General features: G+C 70.5%; 2 protein-coding genes across 5 annotated transcripts; both read right to left on the bottom strand.

Annotated features, from left to right (window-relative positions):
• Nucleotides 1-1,674: 1,674 nt before the first annotated feature.
• On the bottom strand, nt 1,675-3,397 carry MYADM (myeloid associated differentiation marker). The gene has a single exon (XM_033001574.2). The coding sequence runs from the start codon at nt 2,810-2,812 to the stop codon at nt 1,946-1,948; it is 867 nt and encodes a 288-aa protein (XP_032857465.2). The 5' UTR covers nt 2,813-3,397; the 3' UTR covers nt 1,675-1,945.
• Nucleotides 3,398-3,770: 373 nt separating this feature from the next.
• SEPTIN12 (septin 12) lies at nt 3,771-16,335 on the bottom strand. Of its 4 annotated transcripts, none has more exons than XM_042798564.1 (11): nt 16,266-16,335; nt 11,004-12,107; nt 6,313-6,501; nt 5,853-5,981; nt 5,628-5,709; nt 5,395-5,532; nt 4,897-5,014; nt 4,723-4,818; nt 4,512-4,608; nt 4,251-4,302; nt 3,771-4,140 (listed from the first exon to the last, which is right to left on the bottom strand). In XM_042798564.1, the coding sequence occupies exons 2-11, from the start codon at nt 11,599-11,601 to the stop codon at nt 3,996-3,998; spliced, it is 1,644 nt and encodes a 547-aa protein (XP_042654498.1). In that variant the 5' UTR covers nt 11,602-12,107; nt 16,266-16,335; the 3' UTR covers nt 3,771-3,995. The 4 variants fall into 4 exon arrangements, with proteins under 4 accessions (XP_042654498.1, XP_042654497.1, XP_042654499.1 ...); XM_042798563.1 differs by lacking the exon at nt 16,266-16,335 and adding an exon at nt 14,806-14,983; XM_042798565.1 differs by lacking the exons at nt 11,004-12,107; nt 16,266-16,335 and adding an exon at nt 9,490-9,805.
• Nucleotides 16,336-16,675: the final 340 nt, after the last annotated feature.

Here is a 16,675-nt window from a genome sequence, read left to right as displayed (position 1 = left end):
AGGAATGCACCGGCACCGGGATGCACCGGCACCGGCACCGGCACCGGCATCGGCACCGGCACCGGGATGCACTGGCACCGGCACCAGCACCGGAATGCACCGGCACCGGGATGCACCGCACTGGAATGTGCTGGCACCAGCACCAGACTGCACCGACACCGGTACCAGCACCACATTGGCATTGCACTGTACCGGCACCGCACGGCACCGGCACCGGCACTGCACCAGCACCTGCACCACACTGGCACCGGGGGTCCCCCAGCGCGGCACAGACCGGCACCGGGCTGTCGGCCGCTCCGGGGGACCCTCAGCTGTGTGCGTTGCTGGGAGGTGCCCCGGGGTCTCCCGCTGGGCCGTTCCCCCACCCCAAACCTCCTCTTGCACCCCCACTCCACCCACCCACCTTCACCCCACTGCCGGGCCAGCTCCCCGCACCCCAGCCTCACCGCGCCCCACGTGCCGGCACCACTCGCGTGCCACCCAGAGCCCAACACATTACCGGCACGAAGCACCGCAACTCATAACCGACGACAGCCACCGCCGTCACCGCGCTTCCCCTGCCCCTTTCCTGCATGAATTTCAATCAACCCGGGCACTAAAAATAACTGTGCTCGGGCGCTGGGCAGGGCTGTGCCCAGCCGCTGCGGTTTCCCCTTTATTTTGCTCCAAAAAAGCTGCCTTGGGAGGCTGCGAGCGGCTCCCCTGTGGCCTTGCCGTCACCGGCAGTGCTGGGACCCTCCGGTGCAGCGGCACGGAGTCCCCACTCACCCGGGCACCGTGGCACCCATGGGTGCTGTGCAGTGTCCAAGGCTGGGTCCAGGCTCTTTCACCACCTTCCCCCGGCGCAGCCGCTGTGGTGGCCGATCTGCGTTACCTCGTGGAGCTGGAGGAGGGGGCGGGGGGGACACCCTGCTCTGTGTCCCCCAGCCAGCCCCAAGGCGGCGGGGATGGCGGCCCCAGGCTGTGACTAGGGCCTGGGCAAGCAGCGGTGGAGGGAGCAGCGCGGGTGGGGACGGGAGCCCCAAAACCTGCCGGGGGTGCCCCACGGCAGCACCCATCCCACATCCGGGAGCGCCGTGCCAGGAGCTCTGCCTGCCGGGCGCGCCTTCCCCTGCCCGCACCGGTCCCTCGCTGCCTGCGCCGCTCTGCTGCCTTCCTCCCGGTGCACCGGCCCGCGGTGCCACCGTCCTCCCGAGGACATGGCTCAGCACCCCCAGCTCTGGGGGTACCGGCTGATAGCCACCCCCCACCCCCACCCCCCCCCGCGGCCCTGTGTCCCCCCTCAGGCAGCCCCCAAAGGGTAAAGCAGCAGGCACGGGGTTCCTGCCAGCTTGGCCGGGACCAAAACTCAGCGAGGCTCCCGCTGGGGTGCCACTGGTGGTGACAAGGACCTGGCGGGCTCTCAGCCCCCCCAGCAGCCACATTCCTCCCAAACCCGTTCCGCAGGGTCCTGTGTGCCGGTGCCAAGGCAAAGGCATCTGGGTTGGTTTTTTTTTTTTTTTTTTTTCTTTTCCTCATCATGCCCTGCTTCGCTCTGGTGCTGAGTCAACAAGGAGAAAAGAGGATTTGTTGAAGCCCAGTGCCCCCCGGTTTCTCACCCCCCAAGCCCCCCGTGCTGCTGGGGAGGATCCTGCAAAAGGCCGGGAAGGGGAAGAAAGAGGAGGCAGAAGCAAGTGAAAAATGGCCCAATTTAATCCCAAAGCCTACCCCACCCCCCCCTCCTCCCCAGCTCCAGGGTTTCGGGAGCACCCTGGTCCACCCCACCCAGCCCCCCTGGCCCCCCCTGGGCGGGCAGCCCCGGGAGCACCCCACGCCTCTCTGCTCCGGCGCGGGGAGAAGGAGCTTTCCGAGGCGTCCGGCCTCTTCCTCAGCTCCACCAGCAGCCCCACACCAGCACCCAGCCGAGTCCCACCACCCCTCGCCCCACCGGGGCCACCTGGAGCCCTTAGGAAGATGTCCTGATGAAAACCATCCTGGTGGAGTACACCAGGTCCACCAAGTAGGCGATGAGGTTGAAGATGGTGAGGAAGGTGATGCCCAGGTGCTTGTCCCACCAGCAGTTCCTGCCGCAGGAGTCGGGGCGGCTCCTTCCCCTGAAGCTGTAGAGGGGCCAGAGGATGGTGGCAGTGATGTACATCGCCAGGGCCAGGGCATTGTAGCCCACCAGCATCTTCTCCAGCGGGCAAGGCATGTAGGTGAGGCACCGGCCGATGGTGAAGACGATGATGAGGAGGGTGATGATGAAGCAGATGGAGTAAACAGCCACGCACCACTGCAGGCCAGCTTCTGAACTGTAGGCATCCAGCAAGGAGAAGATGAGGCAAGCCACGTAGGCTTCGAAGACCTTGAGGAGCCCAGGCACGGTGGAGAGGAAGCTGCTGACGTCCCCCGGCTTGGCACGGGTGAGCCCCACCTCAAGGGCGTAGGCAAGGAAGCAGAGGCAGGAGATGGTGGTGGCCACGGCCTGGCGGACACACTTGCTGCCGCTGCAGGGGCTGCTGATGAAGGTGGAGGGAAAGACCACGGAGGTGGTGAAGACCATCAACGCCGCCAGCATGGAGAAAGCCGAGGTGAAGTCATCCCAGGAGAGAGGCAGCTTGGGGTAAAGCTCCAGCAGCTCCAGCAGCACCACCAGCAGCGTCACGGCGAAGCAGAAGCACCAGGTGAACATGCACCACGTCCCGTAGGGACCCCTGAAGTCCCCCGTGGAGGCCACCAAGCTGAAGGCGATGCAGGACAACACGATGGCGAAGAGCCGGGCAATGCCAACCCACGAAGTCACAGCACGGAGGTTCACCGTCGCCACAGCCATGGTCCTGGCCAGCTCTCCCACCCACACCGCGCGCCGGGAAGTGGGTGCTCCCAGCAGCCGCTCTTATCTGGGTGCCGGGACGGAGGGGTGGGGCGTGGGGCAGGGAGCTGCCGGCCCCCCCGAGCTGTCCGGGCCGAGGACCCCCAGCTCGGCTGTCACCACCACCACCACACACACACGGCTCGCTGGGGCGGCTGCTGGGGGCTGGCGGTGGCAGCGGCGCAGGCGGGTGGATCATTAACGTGGGGCCGGGCGAAGGGTGCCGGCGCTCGCGGTGACGCGGTGACACTGAGCCCTGTGATGGGGCCGGGGCGGGGGGGGGGGAGCAGGAAGCCACCGTCCTGGCACTGCGCCCCCGCGGCGGGAGGCACAAAGGGGCCTTTCAGGTACCCTGGGAGCACCGGGGAGGGGGGGGGGGGGGGGCGCCGCCTCGACACCCCCATCCCCACGCTGTGCCAGGGCCAGCAGCCAGTGGGGCAGCACCCGTGGGGTCCACCCAAGGGGCTGGGGGGGGGGGGGGGCTGCACCCAGTGCTGGGTGCCACAGTGGGGAGTGGCCACGTGTATCCCCCACACACACACCCTTGCAGGTGGCACCTCCGCACCCCTCCCAGCACCTCCACACCCCTCCCAGCACCTCCGCCACCCGATAAGCGGCTCAAAGTCCGGCTGTGCCAGCTGCCGTCACCGGGCAGGGCGGGTGGTGTGACTGTGGGGATGGGACCCTCACCCTGCCCACCCCGGCCACCCGTGGCACCAGCAGCACCCCGCCAGCAGCACCGCCAATTCCCCGGGGTGCTCGGCCGGGGCTGGCCCCAGCCACCCCGGCAGCACCGTGAGAAGGTGGAGGGGGGGGGGTCTCACCCCACGGCCCCAGCAGCCAGAGCGACACGGGAGGGTGGTGGCACATCAGAAGCGGGGAGTCCAGCAGGAGGATGATGATGGTGAAGGCTGAAGGCTCCAGGTTGACCTTTAATGTCGCGCAGGGTCCAGGAGCTTTTGGAGGAGGGACCAGGGGACCCAACCCAGGGCAGCCTGGTGTCTCTGGGGGGCTCCTCACCCCAAACCGGCGTGTGCTCCTCACCCCCAGGGCAGGGTCCAGGCACAGCCACTGGTGTGGGCAGGGGACGGGCACTGCCACGGGGGTCAGCGGCAGCTCCGGGGTGGGGGGGCAACGCAGAGGCTCAGAGGTCACTGCCACCCTCGCCCTTGCCGGGCAGCCCGTTGAGGGGGCTCAGCACCGGCCCGTTGCTCTCGTTCAGCCGCCGCACGCGGTAGCTCTCGTAATGGACGTTGTGGGTGATATCCTTCAGGTCTTGCAGATGGGACCTGCCCGGGGTGGCGGCGAGGAGGAAGGGCATCAAGTCACCGTCCCCCCGCTGGGTGCCACGTCCCCGTCGTCCCCCCCCCCCACGCCCCCGGCCCTGTCACCCACTCACCGGATCAGCAGGTCCCGCAGGAGGGGGAACTCGCAGTGCGCCGGATTCTCCACTGCAAAGCAAGGCAGAGCAAGGCAGCGGGGCTGGCGGGAGGGCAGGGCGGCGGGGGGATGCCCGGGGAGCACATCCCCAACCCGCACACCCCCCCCCCCCCAGCACCCCCTCGGGCAGGGATGCACCCAGGGTGCTGCTGCCTGCCCCCCCCCCAGCAGACCCCCTCTACCTGGGGAGGGCTGGGGGGGTTCAAGGGGCTCTGCTCACCTTCAATGATGCCCCACTTGGTCTTGCGGCCCAGCACCCGCTTGCCGTTCACCTGGTGCTCCTGGTCTGCCCCCACCACAGCGAAGGGGATCTTCTCCTGCCAGCACAGAGGAGCACGCTCACCCCGGGGTGCTGCCGGGCTCCCCCGGGGAGGGGTGTCTCTCCCCCACCGTGGTCCCCAGGGGTCAGCATCCCCAAGCCCAGCGCTCACCCGAATCCTGTCATTCAGCGCCCTGTCATCCGGGTCCTGGTCGAAGTCCTCCTGCGGGTACACGCTGATGGCGTGGGTCTTCAGGTCCTCCTGGATCTGTGGGGTAAGGGGCTTGAGCTGGGGTTGGGGGGGGACACGGAGCACCCCGGGAGCCCCTTGGGAACCTGTCCTTACCCGTTTCTTGAACTCTGCCCGTTCCTCCAGGGTGAGGGTGTCGGCTTTGGCAATCACCGGCACCACGTTGACGATCTTACTGAGCCGTCGCATGAACTCCAGGTCCAGTGGACGCAGCCTGGCAGGGACCACCAGCACCGCGGGGTGACCCCATCGCCATCACCCCGGGGTGACCCCACCACCATCACCGTGGGGTGACCCCATCACCATCACTCCGGGATGACCCCACCACCATCACCATGGGGTGACCCCATCACCATCACCCCGGGGTGACCCCACCACCAGCACTGTGGGGTGACCCCACCACCATCACCCCGGGGTGACCCCACCACCAGCACCGCGGGGTGACCCCATCACCATCACCCCGGGATGACCCCACCACCATCACCCCCACATGATGCCACCACCACCTCCCCCAGGGTGACCCCACCACCATCACCCCGCCGTGACCCACACCACCAAGCAGGGAGCACCCACGGGTGCTGAGTGGGGACTCACCAGTGACCCGTGGGGGGGACAAAGTAGACGCATCCATGGACCCGCGTGTCCGGGATCTTCCTCTTGCGGGTGATGAGGATCTCCTCCCGCAGGTACCTCTCGTACTGCTCGTTGATGTATTTGATGATGGGGTCCCAGCTGAGGATGAGGAGTTCGGGGACGGCATCTGAGCTCAACCCCCACCCCAAATTGCCACCCACCAAGCTGGGATGCTGCACCCCACTGCATCCTACCAGTTCTCATTGTTGATCTGGTCCCCGAACCCCGGGGTGTCTGTCACCGTCAGCTTCATCTTCACGCCCTTCTCCTCGATGACTATGGGGCAGAGATGTGGGTCAGCAGGGACCGAGCACCAGGGACAAGCAGGGCACCGGGGCGGGGAGGGTTTGAGGCCGCATTTGCAGTCCCCTCCTTCTCCCCAGGGTTGGTGGGACACGACTCCATGGTGGTGACCTCACCGTGGGTGATGGACTGCAGCTGCACCGTCTTGGGGATGCGCTCCTCCTGGCTGGGCTGCGAGGCTTTGCGGCTCACCTTCGACTTGAAGAGGGTGTTCACCATCGTCGACTTCCCCAGCCCGCTCTGCCCTGCGGGGACGCCGGCAGCTCCAGTTTGTTCCCCCCCCCCCCAATAAATTAATTCCCCCAGGGCGATAACATCTCGGTATCCATTCGGGAGCATCCCAGAGGTTGGGATAGCTCCGCTTTATCTGCCCAATAAATCTATTCCCCAAGGCGATGACCCCTCGGTACCCTTTCAGGAGCATCCCAGAGGTTGAGATGAGCTCACCCACCAGCATCGCTACGTTATGGGGTACGGGATGTTGCTCCTCTCCAATTTATTGCTGCTTAAATCCCTTAAAAGCATGATTTCCCCCGGCATGGCGGCATCGGAGCAAACTCCGTGCCCGGCGCTCACCCACAACCATGATGTTGAACTCGAAGCCCGTCTTCATGGTTTTGATTTTCATCTGGTCGAGCACAGCTTCGATTCCCACGTAACCAAAGAGCTGGCGACCCGCCGGGCCAGGCGCCGCGGTGAGGGGCATCTCCTCCTCTGGCACGGCCGGTGGCTCCATGCTGCGCTCCTGGGGCTCCAGGCTGCTCCCTGCACGGGTGGGCACAGGCGGGTGAGCCCGGACCCCCCCTCACCCCGGTGCCCACCCCTCCGCCAGCACCGTTGCCCCAGCAGCAGCCGCCCCGGCGGGCACGCAGCCCCGGCACATTCCTGGCAGCCGGTGAGGCTCGGCATGGCAACGGGACACGCTGTGTGTGTGTGTCTGTGTCCCCCAGCACCCCCACGGGTGGAGGGGGGACAGGGAGGCAGTGTAGTGGCATCCTCGGGGTGGCCGTGCCCCGCGATGCCACCGGTTGGCTCTGTGAGGCGGCTGCATTGGGCACCGTGTCCACGCCGGCACCTTTCACCCAGCCCAAGGTGCCACCCGCACCGAGGTCACCTCTTGCAGCACCCCGGGGGGCTCCGGGCCGGGGGCAGGACATGCCACCCCACATCGTACCCAGACATTGGTCCCCGATGGGGCGAGGGGCACCCGCCTGCGGCCCCGGGGGGGTGCTGGGGAGGGCCAGCGCAGGCACCGGTGTGACCCCCAGCCCCAGGGACATGCAGGGTTTGCCTGAGGGACCGTGCCCGGAGCATGCCTCATCTTGGGGGCCACCAGAGCCCCACACCCGCCCCAGCCCTTTGTGTGGCAGATTGGGGGGCCCCCAAGCCCTTTCTTCCTCCTCCTCCTCCTCCTCCTCCTCCTCCTCCTCCTCCTGCTGCCCGGCACGGCCATTGTTCAGGTCCTACCTCAGCGCCGCAGTGCCCTCGCTCAGCACCCCGCTAGCATCGGGGGGGGTCCCTTAGGCGCCATCAGCATCCCCGTCCCCATCAGCGCCGCAGCCCGGCCCCCTCTCCTCCGCCAGCCCCCGGCTGGCACCAAACCCAGCTCTGGCGAGGCTGCCGCTCCCACACATGACCAGCATGGCAATATCCCTCCCCCCTTCCCTCCCCCCCGCCGCAGCCCCCTCCCTGCCACAGCCAAGCCCCTGTGCCGAGTTTGCCGGTTGCCGGGTGGGGTGGGGAAGGCGCCCACCCGGCACACGGCATCGCTCAGCCTCCAGCCAGGCCGGCACGAACGGGGACCCCAGCACAGGGATCTGTGTGTGTGTCCCCCTCCCCATGGCACCCACGGGTGGCTGTGGTGGCACCGAAGAGGAGCGGCAGCACTCAGCTGTGGGTACCGTATCCACCAGCACCCACCGGCTCCCTGGCACCGGCGACCACTGTGCCCCCCCCCCTCCCCGAGCAGCCCCACGGCAGGGCAAGGTGCGGGGTTGGTGGCCCTGCCACCCGTCCCGCTGCCGCAGTGCCCCACGGCGCCTGCGTCCCCCCACACACACACACACTGCAGCCTCCCCGCCTGCCACATATGTGCCAGGCGGTTCTTGGCGTCGGCGAGGCTCGAGCAGCAGCTTGCTGAAGGTTGAGGCTGCCGACGGAGCCAAACTGCCCTGGCGAGGCCGCGGCTGTGTGCCACGCACCCTGGGGACGAGGGACCCGTGGGCAGGGTCCTGCCCGAGCCCGCCTGAGGGTACCAGATGATGGAGCCGAACCCGGGGCCGGTAGCCATGGCAACAGCATCCCGGCGGGGCAGGGGCGGGGGGCACCCAGCACCCTATACCTGCTGGTGGGTGCAAACCCGCCGCCTCGCTGGTGCCTGGGAAGGGTTGGCGGGGTTGGGGACAGCAGTGCTCTGTGTCCCACCCACCCCCCCACACACCCCCCCCCAGCCCCACAGGCCGGTGTTCCTCGGAAATGGCGAAACAGCCGGGGACTTCCTGGTGACAGCGGTGACACCCAGCCAGGGTGGAGAGGGGGGGGCGAGGGCAGGGAGGGTTCCCGCTCCTGCGGGCACCCACCCACCCAGCACTGCCCACAGGCAGGCAGGGAGGGAGGTGGGACCACCCCCCCCCCTCCATGCTCACCTGGGTGTGCCACCACTCCAAGGGGACACTGGCCCCCCCTGCACTCCCCACCCTGGTCCCTGCCAGCGGTTGCCAGGACAGATCCAGAACCAAGCGATGCCGCCGCTGCCCAGAGCCACCCCAGGGTGCAGGGAGGATGTGGTGCTTGCCCCCCCCCCCCCCCCCCAGCTCCCCACGGTGCTCCCAGGGGTGCAGCACCCGTGCAGGGGCTCAGCGTGCCGGCGGCAGCACCGAGCAGACACAAACAGCCGGAGGCAGGGGCGGGAGGAGCCGCGGGGTGTGCGACAACGCTGGGTGCTGCACCCACAGCCGCCTCTTCCCCCCGCCAAGGCCGGAGCCCCCCCGCGGCCCTGCCCTCGCTGCCAAAAAAACCCCGTCGGCGACGGCCGGAGGCCGGGCGGCCACGTGGAAGCTCTTTGGCATCACCACGCACCTCCCGGGCTAATGGCTCCTGCAGCCAGACCTGTTCGAGGACTCATTAAAGATGCTCTTATTTTCCAGGCAAGGACAAGTAATCCCAGGCCCGTGGTCTCCTGCATGGATTTAATTACTGATGCGGGGCTAATTGGCCGGTTCTCTGGGGAAGCCTGTAATAAGGCTCCAGAGGTGGAGGGTGATGAGCTGGAAAAGGAGCTCCCGGCCCGGTCGCTTGCTGCCGCGCCGAACCGGGCATCAGATGGGGAGAGCGTGGCTCTGGCTCGGGTGGGCAGGAGGGAGCCGGCCCCTCCGGCGAAGGGACGGAGGATTTGGGGGATGCAGAGGGAGAGCTCACCGCAGCTCCACCCGCCCGGCTGAGCGTGACCCAGAAATGCCGGCACCTCTCCCAGCGCCGAACGCGACCCAAGGGGACAGCGGTGACAATCCCCGTCCGTGGCCGGAGCCGGAGCCGGAGCCGTCCTTCCCGGCTGGCCGTGGCGCGGGCGGGAGCCACAGCATGGGGCTGGGGGGCCGCCGGGTGCCGGGATGAGCAGAAGCAGAAGTGAGCTGGCGGGCGAAACCCTGCGCCTGCCCGCAGGGACCGGGGGACCAAGGGGGTCACCCTGCCCCGGTGGCAGCACCCCCCCTGCCCCCGCGCTGCCCTGCCCGCTGCCGCCCTGGCCATCCCTACCTGGGCCAGCTGGCCGGAGCCGGGGCTGCTGCCGCCGCCGAGCGCTGGTCACCGGGGCCAAATGGCTCCTGGGGTGCAAGGCGGGGAGTGTGGCTGCAGCCCACGGCTCCTCCTCCGCTCCTCCTCCTCCTCCTTCACCCCGGGGCCCTGCGTGGGCGACCCAGGCGTGGAAGTGAAACACGGCAGCCGCCGGCTTCCTCCCACGGGGCGCGGGACCGAGCATGCCACGCTGCCCCACGGCCGCCCACGGGTGCCACTCGCTGGGGGCCACGGTGGCCTCCCGGGAGAGGAAACGGTGCATCCCCACCTCTTCCTGGCAGAGAAACCGCTGTGCCCCAGCAGCTCCTGCCAGTCCCGTGCCGTCTGCAGGGCCGCCGGTGCCCACACGCTGCCCGCCGCCTCGCACCCCGCTCCGCAGCCTGGGCACGCCTCGCCCCGTCACCCCAGGCTTGGTGCTGAGCACCGTCCCCATGTCCCCAGCACCCCAGCTCGACCCCAAGCACCACCCCCCCCCCGTGTCCCCAGCACCCTGGCATGACCCCGAGCACCATCGGCTCTGCCCCGGCTGGGTCAGTGGGGCAGCCGGGCTGGCTGGGCAGCGCGGCCACGGGCATTGCTGGGGGATGATTCACCCCAGCCCGCAGCAGATGTATGGATGCTTTCACCAGCGTCAGTACTTAGAGCCCGGCGACGGCGGCTCTCATGACACCCCAGCGAGATGAGCAATGAGCCCCAAGCACCTAAACAGGGAGCACTGGTGGCGGCGGCCGTCTCCTGGCCACCCCGGTGCCCTCCAGCCTTCCTCGGAGCAGCTGCTGGAAAAGGGGGATGCTGCGGGTCCCCTGGCCCGTGCTTGGGGCCGGGCGTGGGCTCGGCAGTGCTCACACCAGCACGGAGGGAGCCGAGGGCGCAGCTGCGCCGGGGAGCCCCACGTCCTTCCCCCCCGGCGCGAGCCGAGCACGCCCGGGCGCACCCTGGCCCCCCGCCACCTCCTCCGCCCCCACGGGAAGGAAAAAACAGGATCTGTCCTTGTGCCAAGGCAAGGAGGGATGCGAGGGGAAGAAAGCACTGGACGCGGGACAAGATTGCGGCGATAGCCGGCACGCGCGGGGCCCCAGCGCTCGGCGCTGCTGCTGATGGGGCACATGTGTCCCGACCTGTCTCCCCGCACCGGGGAAAACAATTAGTGCCGGGGCGGCACGGGAAGCTTGCCAGGCACCCCGGGGCCGGGCGGGCCGGGAGCTCTGCCAGCGCCGCGCTCGGCTCCGTGCTGTACAGCCCCCCCCCCCGCTACGTAGCGCACCGTGCCGGGCGGCATCCAACGCTCCCCGTGGGGAGTAGCGAGCTGGTGGGGCTCATTCTGTCCCCAGTATTCACCAACACCCCGCATCAACACTTTTCCCAGCGCTGGGGCGGCTGGAGGCAGTGGGGCTCACGGGGGGGTTTTGGCAAGACGGTGCCCGGCAAGGGGGTCCCGGTGGGGAGAGGGGAGAGGGGAAAGGAGCGAGTCCTACCGTGCTCCGGCGTCACCGCAGCCCAGTCGCCGTCGGCAGCCTCGCCGGGAGCTGCTGCCACCACACAGGGTCCCCATGGCCCCGCCAGCCCGGCGCTGGGGGGGTTCACCCTGGCTCCACCGGGTGCTGCTGGGGTCCCCAGGGCCGGCACCAGCACCAGCCCCCCGAGGAAGGCAGGCTGGGAGCTCACTTGCACCGTCTGCGGCTGAGACACCAGCTTGAAGGGGGCGGCTTGGGGGGCTGGCTGCGGCCCCTCGGGCCTCCCCGGGGAAGGGGCGGCGGGGGCCGGGGCTGCCTCCCCCTGCTCCCAGGGGAGCGGCGGGGGCCGGCGTGCCGGGCCGGGGCTGGCGCTGAGGCTGACCCTCAGCTGTGGCCGGGGCAGCGCGCGGGGGGCCGTGTCCCACCCCCCCGGCAGCCACCCCTCTGGCCCCTCGGGGAGCATGGGCAGACCCGGAGCTGCCTCGGTGCCATTGTATGGGGCCGGAGGGGAGGAGGAGGAGGAGGAGGTGGAAGAGGAGGAGGAAGGCTGGCGAGCGCGGCGTTGGGTCGCAGGGCTCCGGGTGCCCCACGGCGAAGGGTCCGGCGAGAGGGTCCCCATCCCCGGCTCCTCGGCGATGTGAAGGTCTAGAGCTGGCAGCGAGCCGTGGCTGGCGGCGGCCCCGCGGAGGGGATGCTCCGGCTCCACCGGGAAGACGCTGCCATGGGATGGAACCTTCTTCAGGCCGGAGCTGGTGGCCGGAGGGGTGCCCGGTGGCTGGGGGGCCCCGGTGGGCGCGGGGCTCTCCAGGCTGGAGGACGAGCTGCGGAGGCTCTCGCCGTCGCTGCCTGGCCCCGCAGCGAAGCCCTGGCAGGTCTGGAAGGAGGCGACGCGGGCGACGCCAGTGCTGGCGGTGCCGTTGGCTCGGCCGGCGCAGAGGCTGGTGCTGAGCCGGCTGCGCAGCACGGGGCTGGGCACCGGGCTGGGGCCGGCGGCAGTGCCCGAGCGGGGCGGGTGGCTGGGCTGCCGTGGCCGGCGGCTCTCGCCGGTGCCCGAGGGCAACGGGGACACTGGCGGGGAGCCAGGCGCCTCGTCCCCATCCTCCGCCTCAAACGACTTCTTGAGCGCTGGGGACAGAGAGAAAGAGAGTTGGTGGCACGAGAGTGGCACCGGTAGCCGGGCACCCGCTGAGCTCAGCCCCCTCCCCTGCTGACCCCGTGGCCAGCCCCGAGCGTGGACCCCCCCAGGCCGTGCTGCGCCGTGCCAGAACCCGGGGGTGCCCCCCACGCAGCCGGGTGCCAAAAAGGCCGTTTGTGAAGCCCGTCCCATATGGGAAACCAGCTCGGCGCCGGCGGCCTCCTGGCCCTCGCCACATTGTTCGCCGCGGTTTTTATCATTGTTCCCCGCGGTTTATCTGCGCCCGGCCGGCCGGTGCCGCCGGCTCCCCACGCAGCACACTGCCCGCTTTATTCCCTCTGTAAGGGATCCGACCCGAGTAACCAGATCCCCCCCGCCCGACCCTCTCCCCCTGCATCCATCCAAACAGCCATGCTGGGAAGGCTTCCTGCCCCCTTACAGGGCATTAACCCTGAAGCCTACTGATGGCGAGGCAGGCCAGAGCTATCACTACCCGCAGCCGTAACGCTACAGCCCACACGGGAGGCTGCAGCCGTGCCTCCCACGCGGCTTCGCTGCAGTGACGGCAACCACGAGCCCACGCCGCGGCCCTGGGGCTGCTGTTGCTGTGAATGTGCCCCCCCCCCACCCCCCCCCCGGCCCCCGTGGGCACCACAGCACCTGGCTCCGGCGCAGAGCATCCCGCCAGAGCAGCCGCCGGGTGCTCGGCAGCGGTGGGGGGCCCTCTCCCCATGGGCACCACGGCCCGGCTGGGCACTGCTGCGGCAGGTCGGAGCCGACGGGACCCCCGCAGGCATGAAACGCCTCGGCGGGGCGGGTGCCCCCTCCTTCCCTCCTTCCCTCCCTCCCGCCGCGGCACGAGGCCCCCCCAGGAGCCGCGCTCCTGCCAAGCGGCGGGTGGCTGCCTCCGGCGGGGAGGCTGGGGGGGGGGGGTTGGGGGTGGGGGGGAGCCCCACTCTTCACCCCTTCATCCCCACATGCACCAGCCTGCCCCAGCACGGCACCCGCTGGCACGAGGCCGTCCTCGCCCTCCTCTTCCTCAGCCCCATGGCTGCTGCCCCAGCTTGGCCACGGTGCCAGGAGCACTGGGGGGGGGGGGGGGCAGTGGGGTGTGCGTGGGGTCCCGTCCCTGTCCCCTCCCCAGGTCACCCCCGTGCCCCAGGGCTGGGCAGGGGTCAGGGGGCCAGGGCGCGGGGGCTGCTAATAACAGCTCTCCCCGGGGCAGGTATTTCTCCAGCTGGTCCTGCCCTGCTCCAGTGGCCAGGCTGGCGGGGGCCATGGGGACAGTGTGTGTCCCCCCCCTTCCCCACATCTGTCTCACTGCTTTGGCATCCTTCAGGACACGCCAAAACGCTGCCTTTCACCCCAAACCTGCCCCTGAGCCTTCCTCACCCAGACTGTGCCTGGAGTGATGGGCTGAGTGGGGGGGGGGGCAGCAGACAGTTGGGGGGGGGGATGAAGGGCAATTTGGGGGGGGGTTGGCAGGGGGGTGGTGAGGGATGATGGCGTGAAGGTGGCGGAGGGGAATGGGGGTGACAGGAGGTTTAGGGGGGTTGGCAGGGGGTGGGGGGGGGTGGGGGGGATGGCAGGGCTTGAGGGGGGTGTCAGGAGCTGGGGGTCAGCCCGGCAGCGGCGGGGTTAAGGTGCCCGGGGTAGGTGCACACATTCCTCCCCGGCGAGGGCAGCAGCAGCCCCGGGGTCGGGTTTCGCCGCCCGCCCCTCCCGCCCCCCCCTACCCCCCCCCCCCACACACACACCCCCGCCCCCGGCCCCTCCCGCCGCGGCCTCCGGGAAGCGGCCGGGGCATAATCACGGGTGGGAGAAAACCAAACCCATCCCGCTGCCTCCTGCGGCCGGGCCCGCCCCGGGGGGGGAGCGCGGAGGGACGTGGCTTCCGCCCCCCCCCCCCCCAAATCCCTGCAGCCCCCCCCCGCCATCCCCTTAGCCCCCGACCCGCCCCGGCGGCGGGGGCGGGGGGGAAGCGCAGCCGCGGGTCGGAGCATGCACACTCGGGGGTGTGCACACACGCGAACACGGGGGGGGTGTGTTTGTGTGCAATGCACACACGCACCCCCACCCCCCCCCCTCCCTGGAGCGCTGTGCAGCCCCCCGCCTCCCTCCCCCGCCCACCCCCACGGGCGCATGCTCCCCCCGAGGGCACCCACGCCCCCCCCACCCCCACGGGCGCACCCCGCCACGCTCCCCCCCGAGGGTGCGCCCCGTCGGGAACAACGCAACGAGCGCGCCCCGCGGGGCGCACCCCAGCACGCGAAGCCCACGGGGAAGGGGGGGGGTTGGAGATCAGCCCCCCCACGATGCTTAATCCCCCCCATCCCCCCCCCCCATGATACCCAGCCTCGCACGGGGGCAACGCAGCCCCCCCCCGATGCCCAGTCCGTGGAGGGGGGGGGGGGCATCCCGTCTCCGATGCGCAGCCCCTCACGACGCGCAGCCCCCCCCCGAGGGGCATCACCCCCCCGCCCACGCTACCCAGCTCCCGGGACGGGGGACGCAGCCCCCCCACGATGCTCAGCTCCCGGGGGGCATCCCAGCCCCTATGACATTCCCCCACTCCACCCCACCCCGATACTCAGCTTCCAGGGGGGCATCCCCCTCCTCCACGATACCCGGTCCCGAGTGGGGGGTCACCCGCGGGTGGTGGTGGGGGGGGGGGGGTGGTCTCCGCACCTTCGAAGTCGGAGAGGATCCCGTCCAGGTGCTCCTTGACGGAGAGCCGGGCCATGCCGGGCCGGGGGCGGGGGTCGGTGGCTGCCGCCCACCCGTGACACCCGCTCCGTGGGGAGCGGAGCGGAGCCGCGGCTCAGCCCGCCGAGCCCCGGGACGGGACGGGACGGCGCCGGCTGCCCTCGGCGGGGAGGGGAAGGAGGAGGGGACCGCCGTGGGGGGAGGGGAGGGAGGGAAGGGGGGAGGTGCTGCCTGCGCCCCCGCCCCGGCCGGACCCCCCCCCCCTTCGGCTCCCCGCCCCCGCCGCCAGCCCCCCCCCCCCCCCCCTCCCACGGGCTCCGCCGGCCCCATCCCACGGGTCCCGCTGCTCCGTGCCCGCTGCGGCCCCCCCCCTTCCCCACCAGGCCGAGCCTCCGCCGCCCCCACGGTACTGGGATGCTGCAGCCCCCCCTCTGCGGGGACACCGCGGGCACTTTGGGGGGGGGGGGGGATGACCCCTCACCCGCGTAGTCCTGCAGCGATGGCCGGAGCTGGGGACCCCACGGCCCCCACGCAGGGCTCGCCTGCCTACGCCCCCCCCCCCCCCCCCCACCTCCGCGGTGCTCCCCTTTCCAGGGGTGCACCCAGCAGCCGCCCTGCTCCTGCTTGCTGGGGGGGGGGCTGCCCCCACCCACCGTGGCTGGGGGAGGTCCCAGGAAGGCTGGGGGGGCCCTGGCCAGACTGGGGGGTCCCGGGCTGGCTGCACACCGCAAGCCCTGCTCCCCCCGGGATTTCCAGCTTGGAACAAGAGGAGAAAAAACACGCTGGTGCAGGCAGGGCTGCGTGTCGTTGCCTCCTTTTGGATGGGGGGGGGGGAGGTGGGGGGGGGAGGTGTTTGCTGGGGTGTTGCTGTCCCCTGGTGTGGCTGTCCCCGAGCTCCTGGAGCATCCCTGGGGATCAGCTGCAGGGGACCGCGCTCCCCGGGAGCAGCCCGGGTGGTCCTGCCCCCCGGCGAGTCCCACGAAGCGATGCAGGCGGCATCCCAGGGTGAGGGGCTGCACCCCTTAACCCTAAGGGCTGCTCAGGGGGCGGGGGGGGGGGGGGGCATCACCCATCCCCCCCCCTCCCACCCCGGCTGCTAAGGGTTAACCCCATCCCAGCCCCACGGCAGCAGATGGGGAAGGAGCTGGAAATCCCTTTTCCAAACGGGGCTCCCTCCCGCAGCGCCAGCTCTGCCCCTTCGCCACCCTCCAGCCGCCCCGGCCGCGACTCGACGCCCGGCGGCTGGAGCACATTCCTGCCTTGGCCCCGGGGCTGGGGGCGCAGCCGGGGGTCCCCAGCCCAGCGGGGTCCTGCCGGGTGCGACCCCGCTGCGGCCTCCTTGCCGGCATGGCCGGGGTCGTGGCCAGGTTTTGGGGGCGTTTGGAGGTGCCCGCTGGCTCCCTGGGGAAGGGGGGGGGGGGGGTGGGGGGGTGGGCGCTCACCAGCCACCCTGCGGCTTCTCGGGGTCACGCCGGGCGAGGGTTGGATCCGGGGTGGTGTGGGGAAGAGCAGCGCTGCTTGCCCGGTGGCTTTGCCCTTCCATGGCCCTTCCAAGCCCACCGAGCTGGGTGCCAGCGGCTGGAGGGGGACGGGGAGCCCGGCTGGGTGCCCACAGCAGCCCTGCCCGCACCGGCACAGCACCCCCACACATCCCCCCTCCCCCCCCCCCCCCCCCCCCCCCAAAGCTGTAAGCTCCCAGCACCGCGTTCCTGCCGCCAAGGCCAAGAGCAGCGGGGGGGGAGGCACCGGGCACCCCGCAGGCCGTGGCCGGAGCCCCTGGCACCACAACCAGGGTGCAAGTCGTGCTCGGTGCCCGCAGCATCCCCCGAAATGAAGCTGGAGCTCTTCAGCG

The sequence above is a fragment of the Tyto alba genome, unplaced genomic scaffold (assembly GCF_018691265.1).
Source record: "Tyto alba isolate M040663 unplaced genomic scaffold, T.alba_DEE_v4.0 Super-Scaffold_28, whole genome shotgun sequence".
In the NCBI taxonomy this organism is placed as follows: Eukaryota; Metazoa; Chordata; class Aves; order Strigiformes; family Tytonidae; genus Tyto; species Tyto alba.
Note: the sequence above shows the minus strand (reverse complement) of the source record. Positions and strands in the feature narration are given on the sequence as shown.